Genomic DNA, 15,000 nt, shown 5'->3' on the forward strand with positions numbered 1-15,000 from the left:
TCTCATACGTCAGCAGGCTACCCACAGTACTCTCAATACTCTAGCTCTTGATACCTCACTCTTTCTCTCTCTCAGCTCTGTTACTTCATGCTCTGAAGACTCTCACTCTAGAAGTCTCTATTGTCTCTCTCTCTCTCTCTCAGTACTCTCGCTCTAGAGTTTTCTCTTATAACATTCTCTCGGTACTCTGTACTGTTACAATCTCTTAGTACTCCGTCTACTGACGCTGTCTAAAAATACTCGGAGTCTTCATTCTCTACCGAGGACAACAAAATCTTTGCTTTATATGAAACTTAATGATGTGAGACTTGAAGCGACGTCACTAGCAGCATCCTTGGCCCTACTAGGAGGCACTGTGGATGGCTCTACCAGGAAGCACTGTGGATGATTCTACCAGGAAGCACTGTGGATGATTCTACCAGGAAGCACTGTGGATGATTCTACCAGGAAGCACTGTGGATGGCCCTACCAGGAGGTACTGTGCATTGCCCTACTAGGAGGCACTGTGGATGGCCCAACCAGGAAGCACTATGGACGGCCTTACTAGGAGGCACTGTGGATGGCCCTTCCAGGAGGCACTGTGGATGGCCATACCAGGAGGCACTGTGGATGGCCCTACTAGAAGGCACTGTGCATGGCCCTCCCAATACACTGCCCCAGAGGATAGTCACACCACCTCATATATCCTCTCCCATCTCTCTCTCTCTCTCTCTCTCTCTCTCTCTCTCTCTCTCTCTTGAGAATAGCCACAGCTATCCTCACTCTCTCATCTATATCTGTTTTTCCGACCCTGTCTCACTATTTTTTTTATATTCGTTGCTGCTATAAGGTTAACCTAAAATTTTCTTAGAGAACTCGTTTAAAAGCCTTTCCTAAGATTGTTTTTTATATAAGTATTTGTAGTTACGAGATATTCACATATATAAAAGGATGAAGTCGCAGCTGTGGGCCAGAGATTTCATATGGTCAACTGACTATATGTCATTAAATGCTTATTCGCTGCACGAACATGTTCAAAATATCAAAATCTTGTAAGAAACTCGTGTAAGATACTCCAGTGCCTGCTGGAATTATTTCAGTGCTGGATAAAAGGTATCCGCCTTCTTAACGACATCAAAAAAAAAAAAAGAGGTCTGGTACTCACACAAGCGTCATGGTGGTATCTTGAGTGTCTCCCCACTCCACGTAAACACTTTCGATTGTATGGTATCCACTGGGCGCCTCACACCGGTAACATTAGCGTCACTTTGGGGGCACCGCTGCTTCCACGTCTGGTCACTTGGGCCCTCTGGCTTGGCACTGGCACGCCTCTGGCTTCGCTGGACCAAAGCATGAGAGGGGCCACAGGGCCATTGACGCCCCGAGCTCCGAACAACAGAGGCTTTATCCTCACATTCTCGGGCGGAGCAGGACGGTGGCCGGAGTGTACAGTGAATACACACTCCCTATTGTTCCTCTCCTGGTATACGGCGTTCCTAAACACGGGTTCCACTCCCACCAGTGCCCAGGGACAAGTGGATGTATATCCTCCCGATGCTTAGTGCATAGAAAGAGGCACAGAGGTTGAGTGAAAATCGACTGCATTAAAACCAGAAGCTAAATGAGACAGAGGGAGAGAAAACGCACGAGACGGGGAGAAAAATCTGTTGTAAACATGCGCCCATTCACGGTGCCCGCTTGTTGTCGCTCTGTCTTTCACCTCGGCCTTTGTGCGTGACTTGTTGCTTGCACTGACCACCTCATTCGTAAGCGCAGCACCCACGAAACACCACCTGACGTGCGCCACTGGCGGAGACTATCCATTTGGGAAAATGGGACTGTCGTTAGAGAAACCCCTCCAAGACACGATCGTAAGGAAAGGGAGGCGGGATTCGCATCGTCTCCAGCGAACAAACGCACGGGTGAACGAACATACGGACGAACGAATGTACGTCTTCAAAACAAGTGGAGGCTGTGTATGCTGCTCTTGTTGTTCTGGCCAGAGTTGTGTTGCTGTCGCCTCACCTCTGCTCCCTCGAGGCCGCAAATCACATCTCCTGACACAGTCTCTGGATTGTATGGGGATGTGAGGGGTGTGTGTGGAGAGGTGAGGGGTCAGTAAAGGGGTGACGGGGGTGTGTGTAGAGGGGAGTGAAAGGGAGAAGTTGGAAGGGTAAAAAAAATAAATCACCTCCAGAAAACAAATAAGCGATTACTACATGACAACGAACTGAGGAGCAACAGTAACGATGCTGATAATAATAGCAACAATAATAAACACGATAATAATAACATAAACGCAAAATAGCCCTTCGTCATCCCGGCTCTAAAGGTCTTTATTTTCCCTTTTTATCATCAGTGCGAAGCAGAGGAATTTGGCCTTAATTCCATTATTACAGAGGGGCGCTCTAGGAGAGCCTGCGAGTTCCCATCTCTCGTTACAGGAGAATTACACAACCAGAGCCGAAACAGATAATCTGGTAATGACTTGACAGCTAATTTGCTCATAGTAGACTTTGTGGTACAAAACAATACAGTCTATGTAGCATTTTGAGATCCTAGGAAGCTATTAATTCATATTCGGCAAGACACCTCAACTACTGGGAACGCCTGGAAGCACATGACTTGTACTCACTGGAGCGCAGGCGAGGGAAATGCATTATAATCTACACCTGGAAGATTCTGGAGGTACTGGTCCCTAATCTGCACACAGAAATCACTCCCTACGAAAGCAAAAGACTTGGCAGACGATGCAACATACCCCAGTGAAAAGTAGGGGAGCCACTTGTACACCAAGAGAAAACAGAGTCAGTATCCGGGGCCCAAGACTGTTCAACAGCCTCCCACCAGCCATAGGGGACATTACGAATAGACCCCTGGTTGTCTTCAAGAAGGAATTGGAGAGATACCTAAAGTCGGTGCCGGATCAGCCGGGCGGTGGTTCGTACGTTGGACTACGTGCGGCCAGCAGTAACAGCCTGGTTGATCAGGCCCTGATCCACCGGGAGGCCTAGTCGTGGACCGGGCCGCAGGGGCGTTGATCCCCGGAATGCCCTCCAGGTAGACCTGCCTATCATAGACCAGGTCCACTACAGTAAGCCCTGCCTAACATGGACCAGTATGTCTACTACAGTAGGACCTACATAACACCAGCTGGAACCTATATAGCACAAGCTGGAACCTACTTAGCACCAACTGGAAACTATATAGCACAAGCTGGAACCTACATAACACCATCTGGAACCTATATAGCACAAGCTGGAACCTACTTAACACCAACTGGAACCTATATAGCACAAGCTGGAACCTACATAACACCATCTGGAACCTATATAGCACAAGATGGAACCTACATAGCGCCAGCTGGAGCCTACATAACACTTGAAGCTACATAATGCGATGTCAGAAGCGAATAATTGAAACCTGGTCACCCTGTCTAATAAATCCTCAAAACATAATGGGTCCTTGTGTCCTAGACGAAGGTTGCTCTGCCCACACCACCCACCACCCACCACTCACTACACACCCATCCACCCAACCAACCCAACCCACCCAACCCACAGAGGGGCGGCTGCCCTGCACTCCCCACTTGTAGTGCGTCTGTGGGCGGCAGTGTTAGGAGGCCAGGTAAGGTGAATTGCTGTGGGCGGGTGTGGGTAGTGTCATTAGTTCTGGTGAGTGCTGTGGGCGGGTGTGGGTGGTGTCAGCAGTTCTGGTGAGTGCTGTGGACGGGTGTGGGTGGTGCCAGTAGTTCTGGTGAGTGCTGTGGGCGGGTGTGGGTGGTGTCAGCAGTTCTGGTGAGTGCTGTGGACGGGTGTGGGTAGTGTCAGTAGTTCTGGTGAGTGCTGTGGGCGGGTGTGGGTGGTGTCAGCAGTTCTGGTGAGTGCTGTGGAGGGGTGTGGGTGGTGTCAGTAGTTCTGGTGAGTGCTGTGGAGGGGTGTGGGTGGTGTCAGTAGTTCTGGTGAGTGCTGTGGGCGGGTGTGGGTGGTGTCAGTAGTTCTGGATTATGAGCTATGGTTGGACAAGTAACATTACAAATTCCGAGGAATTTAGTGTGGTAGATGGAGGGTTGTAGGTGGTAGATGAAGGGTTGTAGGTGGTAGACGAAGGGTTGTAGGTGGTAGACGAAGAGTTGTAGGTGGCAGACGAAGGGTTGTAGATGGTAGACGAAGGGTTGTAGGTGGTAGACGAAGGGTTGTAGGTGATAGACGAAGGGTTGTAGGTGGTAGACGAAGGGTTGTAGGAGGTAGACGAAGGGTTGTAGGTGGTAGACGAAGAGCTGTAGGTGGTAGACGAAGGGTTGTAAGTGGTAGACGAAGGGTTGTATGTGGTAGACGAAGAGTTGTAGGTGGCAGACGAAGGGTTGTAGGTGGTAGACGAAGGGTTGTAGATGGTAGACGAAGGGTTGTAGGTGGTAGACGAAGAGTTGTAGGTGGCAGACGAAGGGTTGTAGGTGGTAGACGAAGGGTTGTAGGTGGTAGACGAAGAGCTGTAGGTGGTAGACGAAGAGTTGTAGGTGGCAGACGAAGGGTTGTAGGTGGTAGACGAAGGGTTGTAGGTGGTAGACGAAGGGTTGTAGGTGGTAGACGAAGGGTTGTAGGTGGTAGACGAAGGGTTGTAGGTGGTAGACGAAGAATTGTAGGTGGCAGACGAAGGGTTGTAGGTGGTAGACGAAGGGTTGTAGGTGGTAGACGAAGGATTGTAGGTGGTAGACGAAGAGTTGTAGGTGGCAGACGAAGGGTTGTAGGTGGTAGTCGAAGGGCTGTAGGTGGTAGACGAAGGATTGTAGGTGATAGACGAAGGGTTGTAGGTGGTAGACGAAGAGTTGTAGGTGGCAGACGAAGGGTTGTAGGTGGTAGACGAAGGGCTGTAGGTGGTAGACGAAGAGTTGTAGGTGGCAGGCGAAGGGTTGTAGGTGGTAGACGGTGGGTTGAAGGCGGTAGACAGAGGGTTTTAGGAGGTAGACGGTAGGTTATAGGTGGAAGATGAAGGGTTGAAGTATATAATAAACAAAACAACATGAAGTGACCAGGAGCTAGAGTCTCCTGGCCTCGTCACTACTCCAGTTACAGGGCGGCGCTAGTTATGTGTCCAAGGTTATTATAAGCGACTCAATCCCTCTCAACAGCAAGTCAGTTATTATTATTATCATTATTATTATTATCAATAATATATTATTATTATTATTATTATTATTATTATTATTATTAGATTTTTATTATGTTTAATTATATTATTATTATTATTATTATTGGTATTATTAATTATTTGATTATTATTAATTGTGGCAGTAGTATTTATTTTATTATTTTATTATTATTATTATTATTATTATTATTATTATTATTATTATTATTATTATTATATTAATTTTAAAGCGCTAATCCTGCAGGAGAATGAATGGAATGAAAGGAATAGGAGAAAAATAGGTTAAATCCGAGGAAGGGGGAGGAGCTCCAATTCCTGGGATCAAGTGCTCTTCATCAAATCAAGCAAGTAAGACATGAATTACAGTAGCGGATATTAACCAAGTGTAACATTGGGTCTCACAACACAATATTTTCAGTGATCACAAATTCCTTTTACTTAGTCATGGATAATTTGAGAAAATAATAGCTAGAACGGAGTATAACTATAATTGTAAGGACACAGTAGAGCGAAACAACTAACTTGGGAGACTGTGGCGTGATAACGTCGGGAGATCTCACCTGAGACTGTGGCGTGATAACGTCGGGAGATCTCACCTGAGACTGTGGCGTGATAACGTCGGGAGATCTCACCTTCAAGGAACAAGACAGTGCCACTATCACCATCCCGAGGTAAGTGACAGGATGCATTACAAGGATCTTCAATACCAGGGATGCCAGGCCAGATATAGTCGCTTGAAGTCACTTGTGTCTACCTACCCGGAGTCTACCTGGAGGTTATTCCGGGGATCAACGCCCCCGCGGTCCGCTCCCCGACCAGGCCTCCCGGTGGATCAGGGCCTGATCAACCAGGCTGTTACTACTGGCCGCACTATCCCATCTGCGAGGAAAGTGATAGGATGGAAAATGAGAACTCATAACACAAAGGCTGCCAAGCCAATGACGATCCTTTTTAAATTACTTGGTCTCTCATTAAGCTGGAATGCTGCTGTACACTAACAGCCCCTTTCAAGGCAGGCGAAACTGCAGAATGTACTACCTGGTGCTTACCTGGAATCTCTTCCTGGGGTCGCCGCCCCCGCGACCCGGTCCCAGACCAGACCTGGTTGCTGCCCTCATCAGGAGGTCTGGACACAGAAATCACTCCCTACGAAAGTACGAGTTTAAGTTGACGGGGATAAATACTATCAATTTAGGCAGGTCTTCTGTCTTCACACTTCCACTCCCTCCTCCACCCATCTATCTTCACACCTCTGCCTCCTCCAGTATATTGCCTCACCTCTGCCTCCTCCAGTATATTACCTCACCTCGGCCTCCTCGAGTAGGTATGTTACCTTACCTCTGCCCCCTCCCTCTACCTCCACTATACAATTAGCACTTAGAGTAGGGTAGCAGCACACTGCTGATGTATTCAGTTTTGCAAATTAAAAAAATATATCCCCCTCTCACCCCCCCCCTCTTCTTACCTTAATCCTCATCTCTCTCTTTCCCCTCCCTCCCTTATCCTCTCCCTTCTTTCCCCTCTCTCTCCTATCCCTCTTCTCCCTCTCTCCCTTCCCCTATCTCTTACCTTACCCTCCCTCTCCCGACCTTTAATCTCCCTCCACTCACCCATCACTTTCCCCTCACCCATCTCCCTGGCCTTCTACCTATCCCCTCCCTCCCGACTCCCAACCCATTCCCCCTTTTCCACCTGATTAACGCAAAAAACTCCCACGTTAACAATCGTCTATCACACAAGGCAACCACTTAACCCAAGACCCACAGGCGTAACCCCCGCCCCTCTCAACCCCGCGGGACCCTCGCCCCTGTGCTCCCTGGGCGTAGAGGCCGTTAGACTAGGAGGGTAAAGGGGGGTGGGGTTGCGCCCGTCTTGCTCAAGGGGATCAGATTTCCCTGACACAAAACAAGGCTGGGTGATAAGACCAGCAAAGTGAGAGGCTTTGTTTTACCTCCTTGTGAGGGAGGGAAGGGGAGGGAGGGGAGGGGGGAGGGGAGGGGGGGGGGAGGGGGGAGGGAGGGAGGGGGGATTGGAGTGAGTGGAGGGAGGTAGGGAGGGAGTGGAGAAAGAAGAGGGGAAGGAGGGGGGTAGGTAGGTAGGTAGATAGGTAGGGAGGAAGGGAGGGGAGAGAGTGAGAGGAAAGGAGGGGGAAATAGAGAGGGAAGGGAAGAAGATAGGGAGGGCGACAGAGAGGGAACGGAGGGAGGGCAACAGAGAGAGGATGGATGGAAATGTTGCGGATAGAAAAGAGGGGTACATGGGGGGGGGGAGGTGGGAAGGTGGGGGAGGAACGATGTTGATTAAGAGGGAGGGCTGGAAGAGCAGGATAATGTTTAAGGGACCACGACTCCTCAACACGCTTCCATCCTTCCTAAGGAATGATTACCAACAAACTCCCAGCTGCTTGTAAAGGGTCACTGGACATAATCCTCAAAACGATTCCTGATCAGCTGGGTTATGGTGCATTCGTCGGACTACGGGCGGCGGGCAAGAACAGCTTGAATGATCAGGCCACCAACCAGAAGGCCTGGTCTGGGACCAGGCCGCGGGAGCGCTGACCTCTGGAACCGACTCCAGGTAGGGAGTAGAAGAGGTGTCTCAAGGGTATTTTGCAGGAGGTGCAAAATACCCCCAGTGAAGAGTAGGGGCGCCATTGGTACACTAAGAGAAACACAGTAAGTGTCCGGGACCCAAGACTGTTCAACATCCTCCCACCATACATAGGAGAATTACCAATAGACCCCCTGGTTGTCTTCAAGAGGGAGCTGGACAGATACCTAAAGTAGGTGCCGGATCAGCCGGGCTGTGGTTGGTATGTTAAACTACGTGCGGCCAGCAGTAACAGCCTGGTTGATCAGGCCCTGATCCTGCGGGAGGCCTGGTCATGGACCGGGCCGCGGGGGCCTTGATCCCCGGAATACCCTCCAGGTAAACTCCAGGTAGGTAGGTCACGGGTTTAGATTCTGCGGCCGAAGTTGTTGGTTTATTTTGCACCTCATATCCATCCTGAGAGAGGTAACTCGAGAACATATGAATACACAAAAGGCCTAGTTCCTAGGCCTTAAAATGGGTTAACAGGAATACATCTGCGGGGTATCTGTTGCAAGCAAATTTTAAATATTTACTTAATATCTCTGGTATCTTATTTTCATTAATAAGATACCTTGATATATCACATATCTATCTCTATGTTCCTCAATAGGTGCCGGATCAGCCGGGATGTGGTTCGTACGTTGGATTGCGTGCGGCCAGCAGTAACAGCCTCGTTGATTAGGTCCTGATCCACCGAGAGGCCTGGTTCGTGGACAGGGCCGCGGGGGAGTTGATCCCCGGAATGCCCTCCAGGTAAACTCCAGGTAGGTGGAGCATCAAGCACACAGTGTTCAAGAGAGTGACCGTAAATCTGACCACATACTTTGAATATACGTTGATCATCTTGTTTCTCTGCCAGACTGCCAAGCCTAAGCCCGGTTACCTGGAGGAGGTTACCTGGAGGTTATTCCGGGGATCAACGCCCCCGCAAGTTAATCCATACCTGGAGGTTACCTGGAGGTTATTCCGGGGACCAATGCCCCCGCGGCCCGGTCCATGATCAGGCCTCCCGATGGATCAGGGCCTGATCAACTAGGCTGTTACTGCTGGCCGCACGCAGTCCAACGTACGAGCCACAGCCCGGCTGATCCGGCACTAACTTATCAACATTTATGTTATCAAAGTGAGTTATAGATCTACTCAGTCTTCTAGCTGCATTAATATGAGATTTCGATTCATTATCTGTTTTCATCCACATTTTAATTCCTTTTGCTTGATAGATATATCAAAGTTATATTTATCTTTTCCATCAGGGTGCTTTCTTTGTCTAATTTATCAACTCCATCACGGAGGAGTAATTATCTGTGTGATGGAATCCGTAAGAACTGTAAACGAATTTCCTTTCCTCTGATTGTTTTCAATATGTCTACGTACTTCCTCCAAGAAACATGTTTGTTAGAGTCAGTATGCGAGTCATGTGCCTTCACACACACATACACACACACACGATGTAATGGAGGCAGGAACCATACATAGTTTTAAGACGAAGTATGATAAAGCTCATGGACCAGTAGCGGTCAGTGAAGAGGCGGGGCCAGGAGCTGAGTCTCGACCCCTGCAATTAGGTTACCTGGAGGTTACCTGGAGGTTATTCCGGGGATCAACGCCCCCGCGGCCCGGTCCACGACCAGGCCTCCCGATGGATCAGGGCCTGATCAACTAGGCTGTTACTGCTGGCCGCACGCAGTCCGACGTACGAGCCACAGCCCGGCTGATCCGGCACTGACTTTAGGTATCTGTCCAGCTCTCTCTTGAAGGCAGCCAGGGGTTTATTGGCAATTCCCCTAATGCTTGATGGGAGGCTGTTGAACAGTTTTGGGCCCCGGACACTTATGGTGTTTTCTCTTAGTGTACCAATGGCGCCCCTACTTTTTATTGGCGGCATTTTGCATCGCCTGCCCAGTCTTTTACTTTCGTAGGGAGTGATTTCTGTGTGCAGATTTGGGACCATTCCTTCCAAGATTTTCCAAGTGTAGATTATGTTATATCTCTCCCTCCTGCGTTCCAACGAGTACAAGTCAAGTGCTTCCAAGCGTTCCCAGTAGTTAAGGTGCTTGACAGAACTTATACGTGCAGTAAAGGATCTCTGTACACTCTCTAGATCTGCGATTTCACCTGCTTTGTACGGAGATGTTAATGTACAGCAGCATTCCAGCCTAGAGAGAACAAGTGATTTGAAAAGGATCATCATGGGCTTGGCATCTCTCGTTTTGAAAGTTCTCATTATCCATCCTATCATTTTCTTTGCACGTGCGATCGTGGCACTGTTGTGATCCTTGAAAGTGAGATCCTCAGACATTACTACTCCCAGGTCCCTTACATTATTTTTCCGCTCTATTGTATGGCCGGAGTCAGTAGTATACTCTGTTCTAGTTATTATCTCCTCCAGTTTTCCATAACGGAGTAGTTGGAATTTGTCCTCATTGAACATCATATTGTTTACCGTTGCCCACTGGAAAACTTTGTTTATATCTTCTTGGAGGTTAACCGCGTCCTCAGCAGATGACAGCCTCATGCAGATCCTAGTATCATCCGCAAAGGATGATACGGTGCTGTGGTGTATATCTCTGTTTATGTCTGATATGAGGATAAGGAATAAGATGGGGGCGAGTATTGTGCCTTGTGGAACAGAGCTCTTCACTATGGCAGCCTCCGATTTAACTCTGTTGACCACTACTCTTTGTGTTCGATTTGTTAGGAAGTTGAGGTGAGTACACACACACACACACACACACACACACACACACACACACACACACACACACAGAACAGCAGGAGGCCAAGGCAAGAGTACGACGAGAGCAATAGAGCGATGGTTGACACACTGGCTAGAGTGGCCAGAAGAGCTCATGCATGCAGGGCAAAGCTCCTGATCATGGGTGACTTTAACCACAAGGAGATAGATTGGGAGAACTTGGACCCACATGGGGGCCAAGATACTTGGAGGGCTAAGATGATGGAGGTGGTACTGGAGAACTTCATGTACCAACACGTAAGGGACACTACAAGAGAGAGAGGAGAGGATGAACCAGCAAGGCTGGACTTAGTATTCACCTTCAGTAGTGCAGATATCGAGGACATCACATATGAAAGACCCCTTGGGGCCAGTGACCATGTGGTTGTAAGCTTCGAATACACAGTAGAGCTACAAGTGGAGGGAGAAGCAGGAAGGCCAGGACGAATGAAGCCAAACTACAAGAAAGGGGACTACACAGGAATGAGGAACTACCTGAACGGGGTTCAGTGGGACAGAGAACTGGCAGGGAAGCCAGTTAATGAGATGATGGAATATGTAGCAATAAAATGCAAGGAGGCTGAGGAGAGGTTTGTACCCAAGGGTAACAGGAGTAATGAAAAAGCCAGGATGAGCCCATGGTTTACCCAAAGGTGCAGGGAGGCAAAAACCAAGTGTGCTAGGGAATGGAAGAAATATAGAAGGCAAAGGACCCAGGAGAATAAGGAGAACAGTCGTAGAGCCAGAAATGAATATGCACAGATAAGAAGGGAGGCCCAAAGACAATATGAAAATGACATAGCAGCGAAAGCCAAATCTGACCCGAAACTGTTGTACAGCCACATCAGGAGGAAAACAACAGTCAAGGACCAGGTAATCAGGCTAAGGAAGGAAGGAGGAGAGACAACAGGAAATGACCGGGAAGTATGTGAAGAACTCAACAAGAGATTCAAAGAAGTGTTCACAGAGGAGACAGAAGGGACTCCAGAAAGACGGAGAGGTGGGGCACACCACCAAGTGCTGGACACAGTGCACACAACCGAGGAAGAAGTGAAGAGGCTTCTGAGTGAGCTAGATACCTCAAAGGCAATGGGGCCAGATAACATCTCCCCATGGGTATTGAGAGAGGGAGCAGAGGCGCTATGTGTACCCCTAACAACAATATTCAATACATCTATCGAAACAGGGAGATTGCCTGAGGCATGGAAGACAGCAAATGTAGTCCCAATCTTTAAAAAAGGAGACAGACATGAAGCATTAAACTACAGACCAGTGTCACTGACATGTATAGTATGCAAAATCATGGAGAAGATTATCAGGAGAAGAGTGGTGGAACACCTAGAAAGGAATGATCTCATCAACAGCAGCCAGCATGGTTTCAGGGACGGGAAATCCTGTGTCACAAACCTACTGGAGTTCTATGACATGGTGACAGCAGTAAGACAAGAGAGAGAGGGGTGGGTGGATTGCATTTTCTTGGACTGCAAGAAGGCGTTTGACACAGTTCCACACAAGAGATTGGTGCAAAAACTGGAGGACCAAGCAGGGATAACAGGGAAGGCACTACAATGGATCAGGGAATACTTGTCAGGAAGACAGCAGCGAGTCATGGTACGTGGCGAGGTGTCAGAGTGGGCACCTGTGACCAGCGGGGTCCCGCAGGGGTCAGTCCTAGGACCAGTGCTGTTTCTGGTATTTGTGAACGACATGACGGAAGGAATAGACTCTGAGGTGTCCCTGTTTGCAGATGACGTGAAGTTGATGAGAAGAATACACTCGATCGAAGACCAGGCAGAACTACAAAGGGATCTGGACAGGCTGCAGAACTGGTCCAGCAATTGGCTCCTGGAGTTCAATCCCACCAAGTGCAAAGTCATGAAGATTGGGGAAGGGCAAAGAAGGCCGCAGACGGAGTACAGTCTAGGGGGTCAGAGACTACAAACCTCACTCAAGGAAAAAGATCTTGGGGTGAGTATAACACCAGGCACATCTCCTGAAGCGCACATCAACCAAATAACTGCTGCAGCATATGGGCGCCTAGCAAACCTCAGAACAGCATTCCGACATCTTAATAAGGAATCGTTCAGGACCCTGTACACCGTATACGTTAGGCCCATATTGGAGTATGCGGCACCAGTTTGGAACCCACACCTAGCCAAGCACGTAAAGAAACTAGAGAAAGTGCAAAGGTTTGCAACAAGACTAGTCCCAGAGCTAAGAGGTATGTCCTACGAGGAGAGGTTAAGGGAAATCAACCTGACGACACTGGAGGACAGGAGAGATAGGGGGGACATGATAACAACATACAAAATACTGAGAGGAATTGACAAGGTGGACAAAGACAGGATGTTCCAGAGATTGGACACAGTAACAAGGGGACACAGTTGGAAGCAAAAGACACAGATGAATCACAGGGATGTTAGGAAGTATTTCTTCAGCCACAGAGTAGTCAGTAAGTGGAATAGTTTGGGAAGCGATGTAGTGGAGGCAGGATCCATACATAGCTTTAAGCAGAGGTATGATAAAGCTCACGGCTCAGGGAGAGTGACCTAGTAGCGATCAGTGAAGAGGCGGGGCCAGGAGCTCGGACTCGACCCCCGCAACCTCAACTAGGTGAGTACAACTAGGTGAGTACACACACACACACACACACACACACACACACACACACACACACACACTCACACACACACACACACACACACTCACAGGCACACGCATATGCACACACAAGATATACCCTGATGCAGATAGTTCAAATAACTTATAAGGGTAAAATTAAAAAGAAAACCTAAGAAAACTAGAGAATACTTAGAGGTGAGATGTTCACAAAATAAACGTTACTCATACGAATCAACAAAGTGAAGACACAACCAGAAACCAAACATCCGAATGAGCCGACACTCTAGCTGGGACAGCTCCACCGTGGAAAAGACTCTTGCAGTGATAATGCAGTGGCCAAGCTCTCAAATGAAGTGCCCACCTCATAGCTGTGAGGGCACATCATTCTGGCAATTTTCTTCTAGCATTTCCAATATTTTCAACTGGAACACGTCTCAACCCACAGATTCTGCATTACAGAGGCTTTCCGCCTTGCTGCTCTAATTAACACTGATAATAGGTGTATTTAAGGCAAAGTAGTAGCTGACCAATACGGACTACATAGTCTTAACTGTGCTAGTGCCAGAGGACGACATGATAGACTTAGCGAAGCTAATGAGAACAAGAGAAGCCTTGCCACAACTCAGTAACCAGAGAGGGAAATTCGATCTTCTCTGATGGAATTACATCACATCCATGGAAGATCGCCAGACTGCTGGTGTAGGACTGTACATGTGGGCTCCTGATCACTGAGACATACACAAGGTCAACAAATACAGGAACTTGGACCATCAATAATACTGTTTTGTCCAGGGTGGATCGGAGACTCATGTCGCCTGGTAAAGAGTGCCATATGTTGCCTGAAAGAACTAGTTTCCAAGCTTATCAAAACTACAAGAGACTCGAATGCTACCAGTTTCCCTTTCCATCGCCTTGGTGTGTCAGGGAACACTATCACTTACTACGATCATCACCTACCACCATCACAATCTGCCATCACCTGCCATCACCTGCCAAACTAACAGGAACTTGCTCTACCTATACCAAACAACAAATACTAAAGATAAATGCATTTGAGAAAGATATGACCAAGAAAAATGTATGTTACTGTAACTAATAAAATGACGAGTTGTAGTTGTTATTATTGCTGTGGTTATTAAGGGCTGCAACACCGTGAGCAGTCTATTCCCGGCTCCCAGTGTTGTGAAATAGCAATACGGCATGAGCTGTGAAGGCCCATAAACTCCAAACAGAAACATGTACCATATCGGCGCTACAAGTTTAATTACTTATCCACACTTTGTCAATCACCACCATAATCACCGACTGTGTAAATACAGATAGTGTAGGTGAGGGACTCTTAAAGGCACAGGAAAGGAAAGTACAATATCAGTGGAATTATGGGTTTCTAGGCCTTGTACACCGCCTTCCAGCTGTTGTTCCTAAATTTAAGCCGTGCTATACGGTCGTCATCTTCCGTGCTACTCAAAATTGGGTGGGAGTATTCTAATCGTGTTTTAATGAAAATGTATTATTCCAATCCGTGTTTTTCGAGGGTATATATATATATATATATATATATATATATATATATATATATATAAATATTAAATATATATATATATATATATATATATATATATATATATATATATATATATATATATATATATATATATATATATATATATATATATATATAAACACAATAACACTTCTAATACTACTTCTGCGTTTAATAGTGAATAATGAATAATAAAAATAATAATAATAATACTAATAATAATAATAAACCATGTTAAGTGACATTAATATATTTGTGAAATATTAGGAAATTCAGTTTTTGCCCACACTGACAATAAAGCACATTGTACGTATGTATATATGTATGTATGTATGTATGTATGTATGTATGTATGTATGTATGTATGTATGTATGTATGTAT

At 47.2% G+C, this 15,000-nt stretch overlaps 1 protein-coding gene across 4 annotated transcripts in view; it reads right to left on the minus strand.

Moving 5' to 3' along the window:
• LOC128688279 (transcription factor SOX-5) overlaps nt 1–15,000 on the minus strand; it is a 318,664-nt gene that overhangs the window by 279,178 nt on the left and 24,486 nt on the right. For 2 of the 4 annotated variants that reach the window (XM_070088377.1, XM_070088376.1), the window contains exon 1: nt 1,145–1,325. The exons of 1 other annotated variant lie outside the window; for it this stretch is intronic. In XM_070088377.1, the coding sequence (XP_069944478.1) occupies nt 1,145–1,155 (11 nt within the window). In that variant the 5' untranslated portion in view covers nt 1,156–1,325. Of the gene's footprint in view, nt 1–1,144; nt 1,327–15,000 lie in introns of those variants that run through there. One more of the 4 variants, XM_070088373.1, reaches the window with a different exon arrangement.

The sequence above is a fragment of the Cherax quadricarinatus genome, chromosome 24 (assembly GCF_038502225.1).
Source record: "Cherax quadricarinatus isolate ZL_2023a chromosome 24, ASM3850222v1, whole genome shotgun sequence".
Taxonomy (NCBI): domain Eukaryota; kingdom Metazoa; phylum Arthropoda; class Malacostraca; order Decapoda; family Parastacidae; genus Cherax; species Cherax quadricarinatus.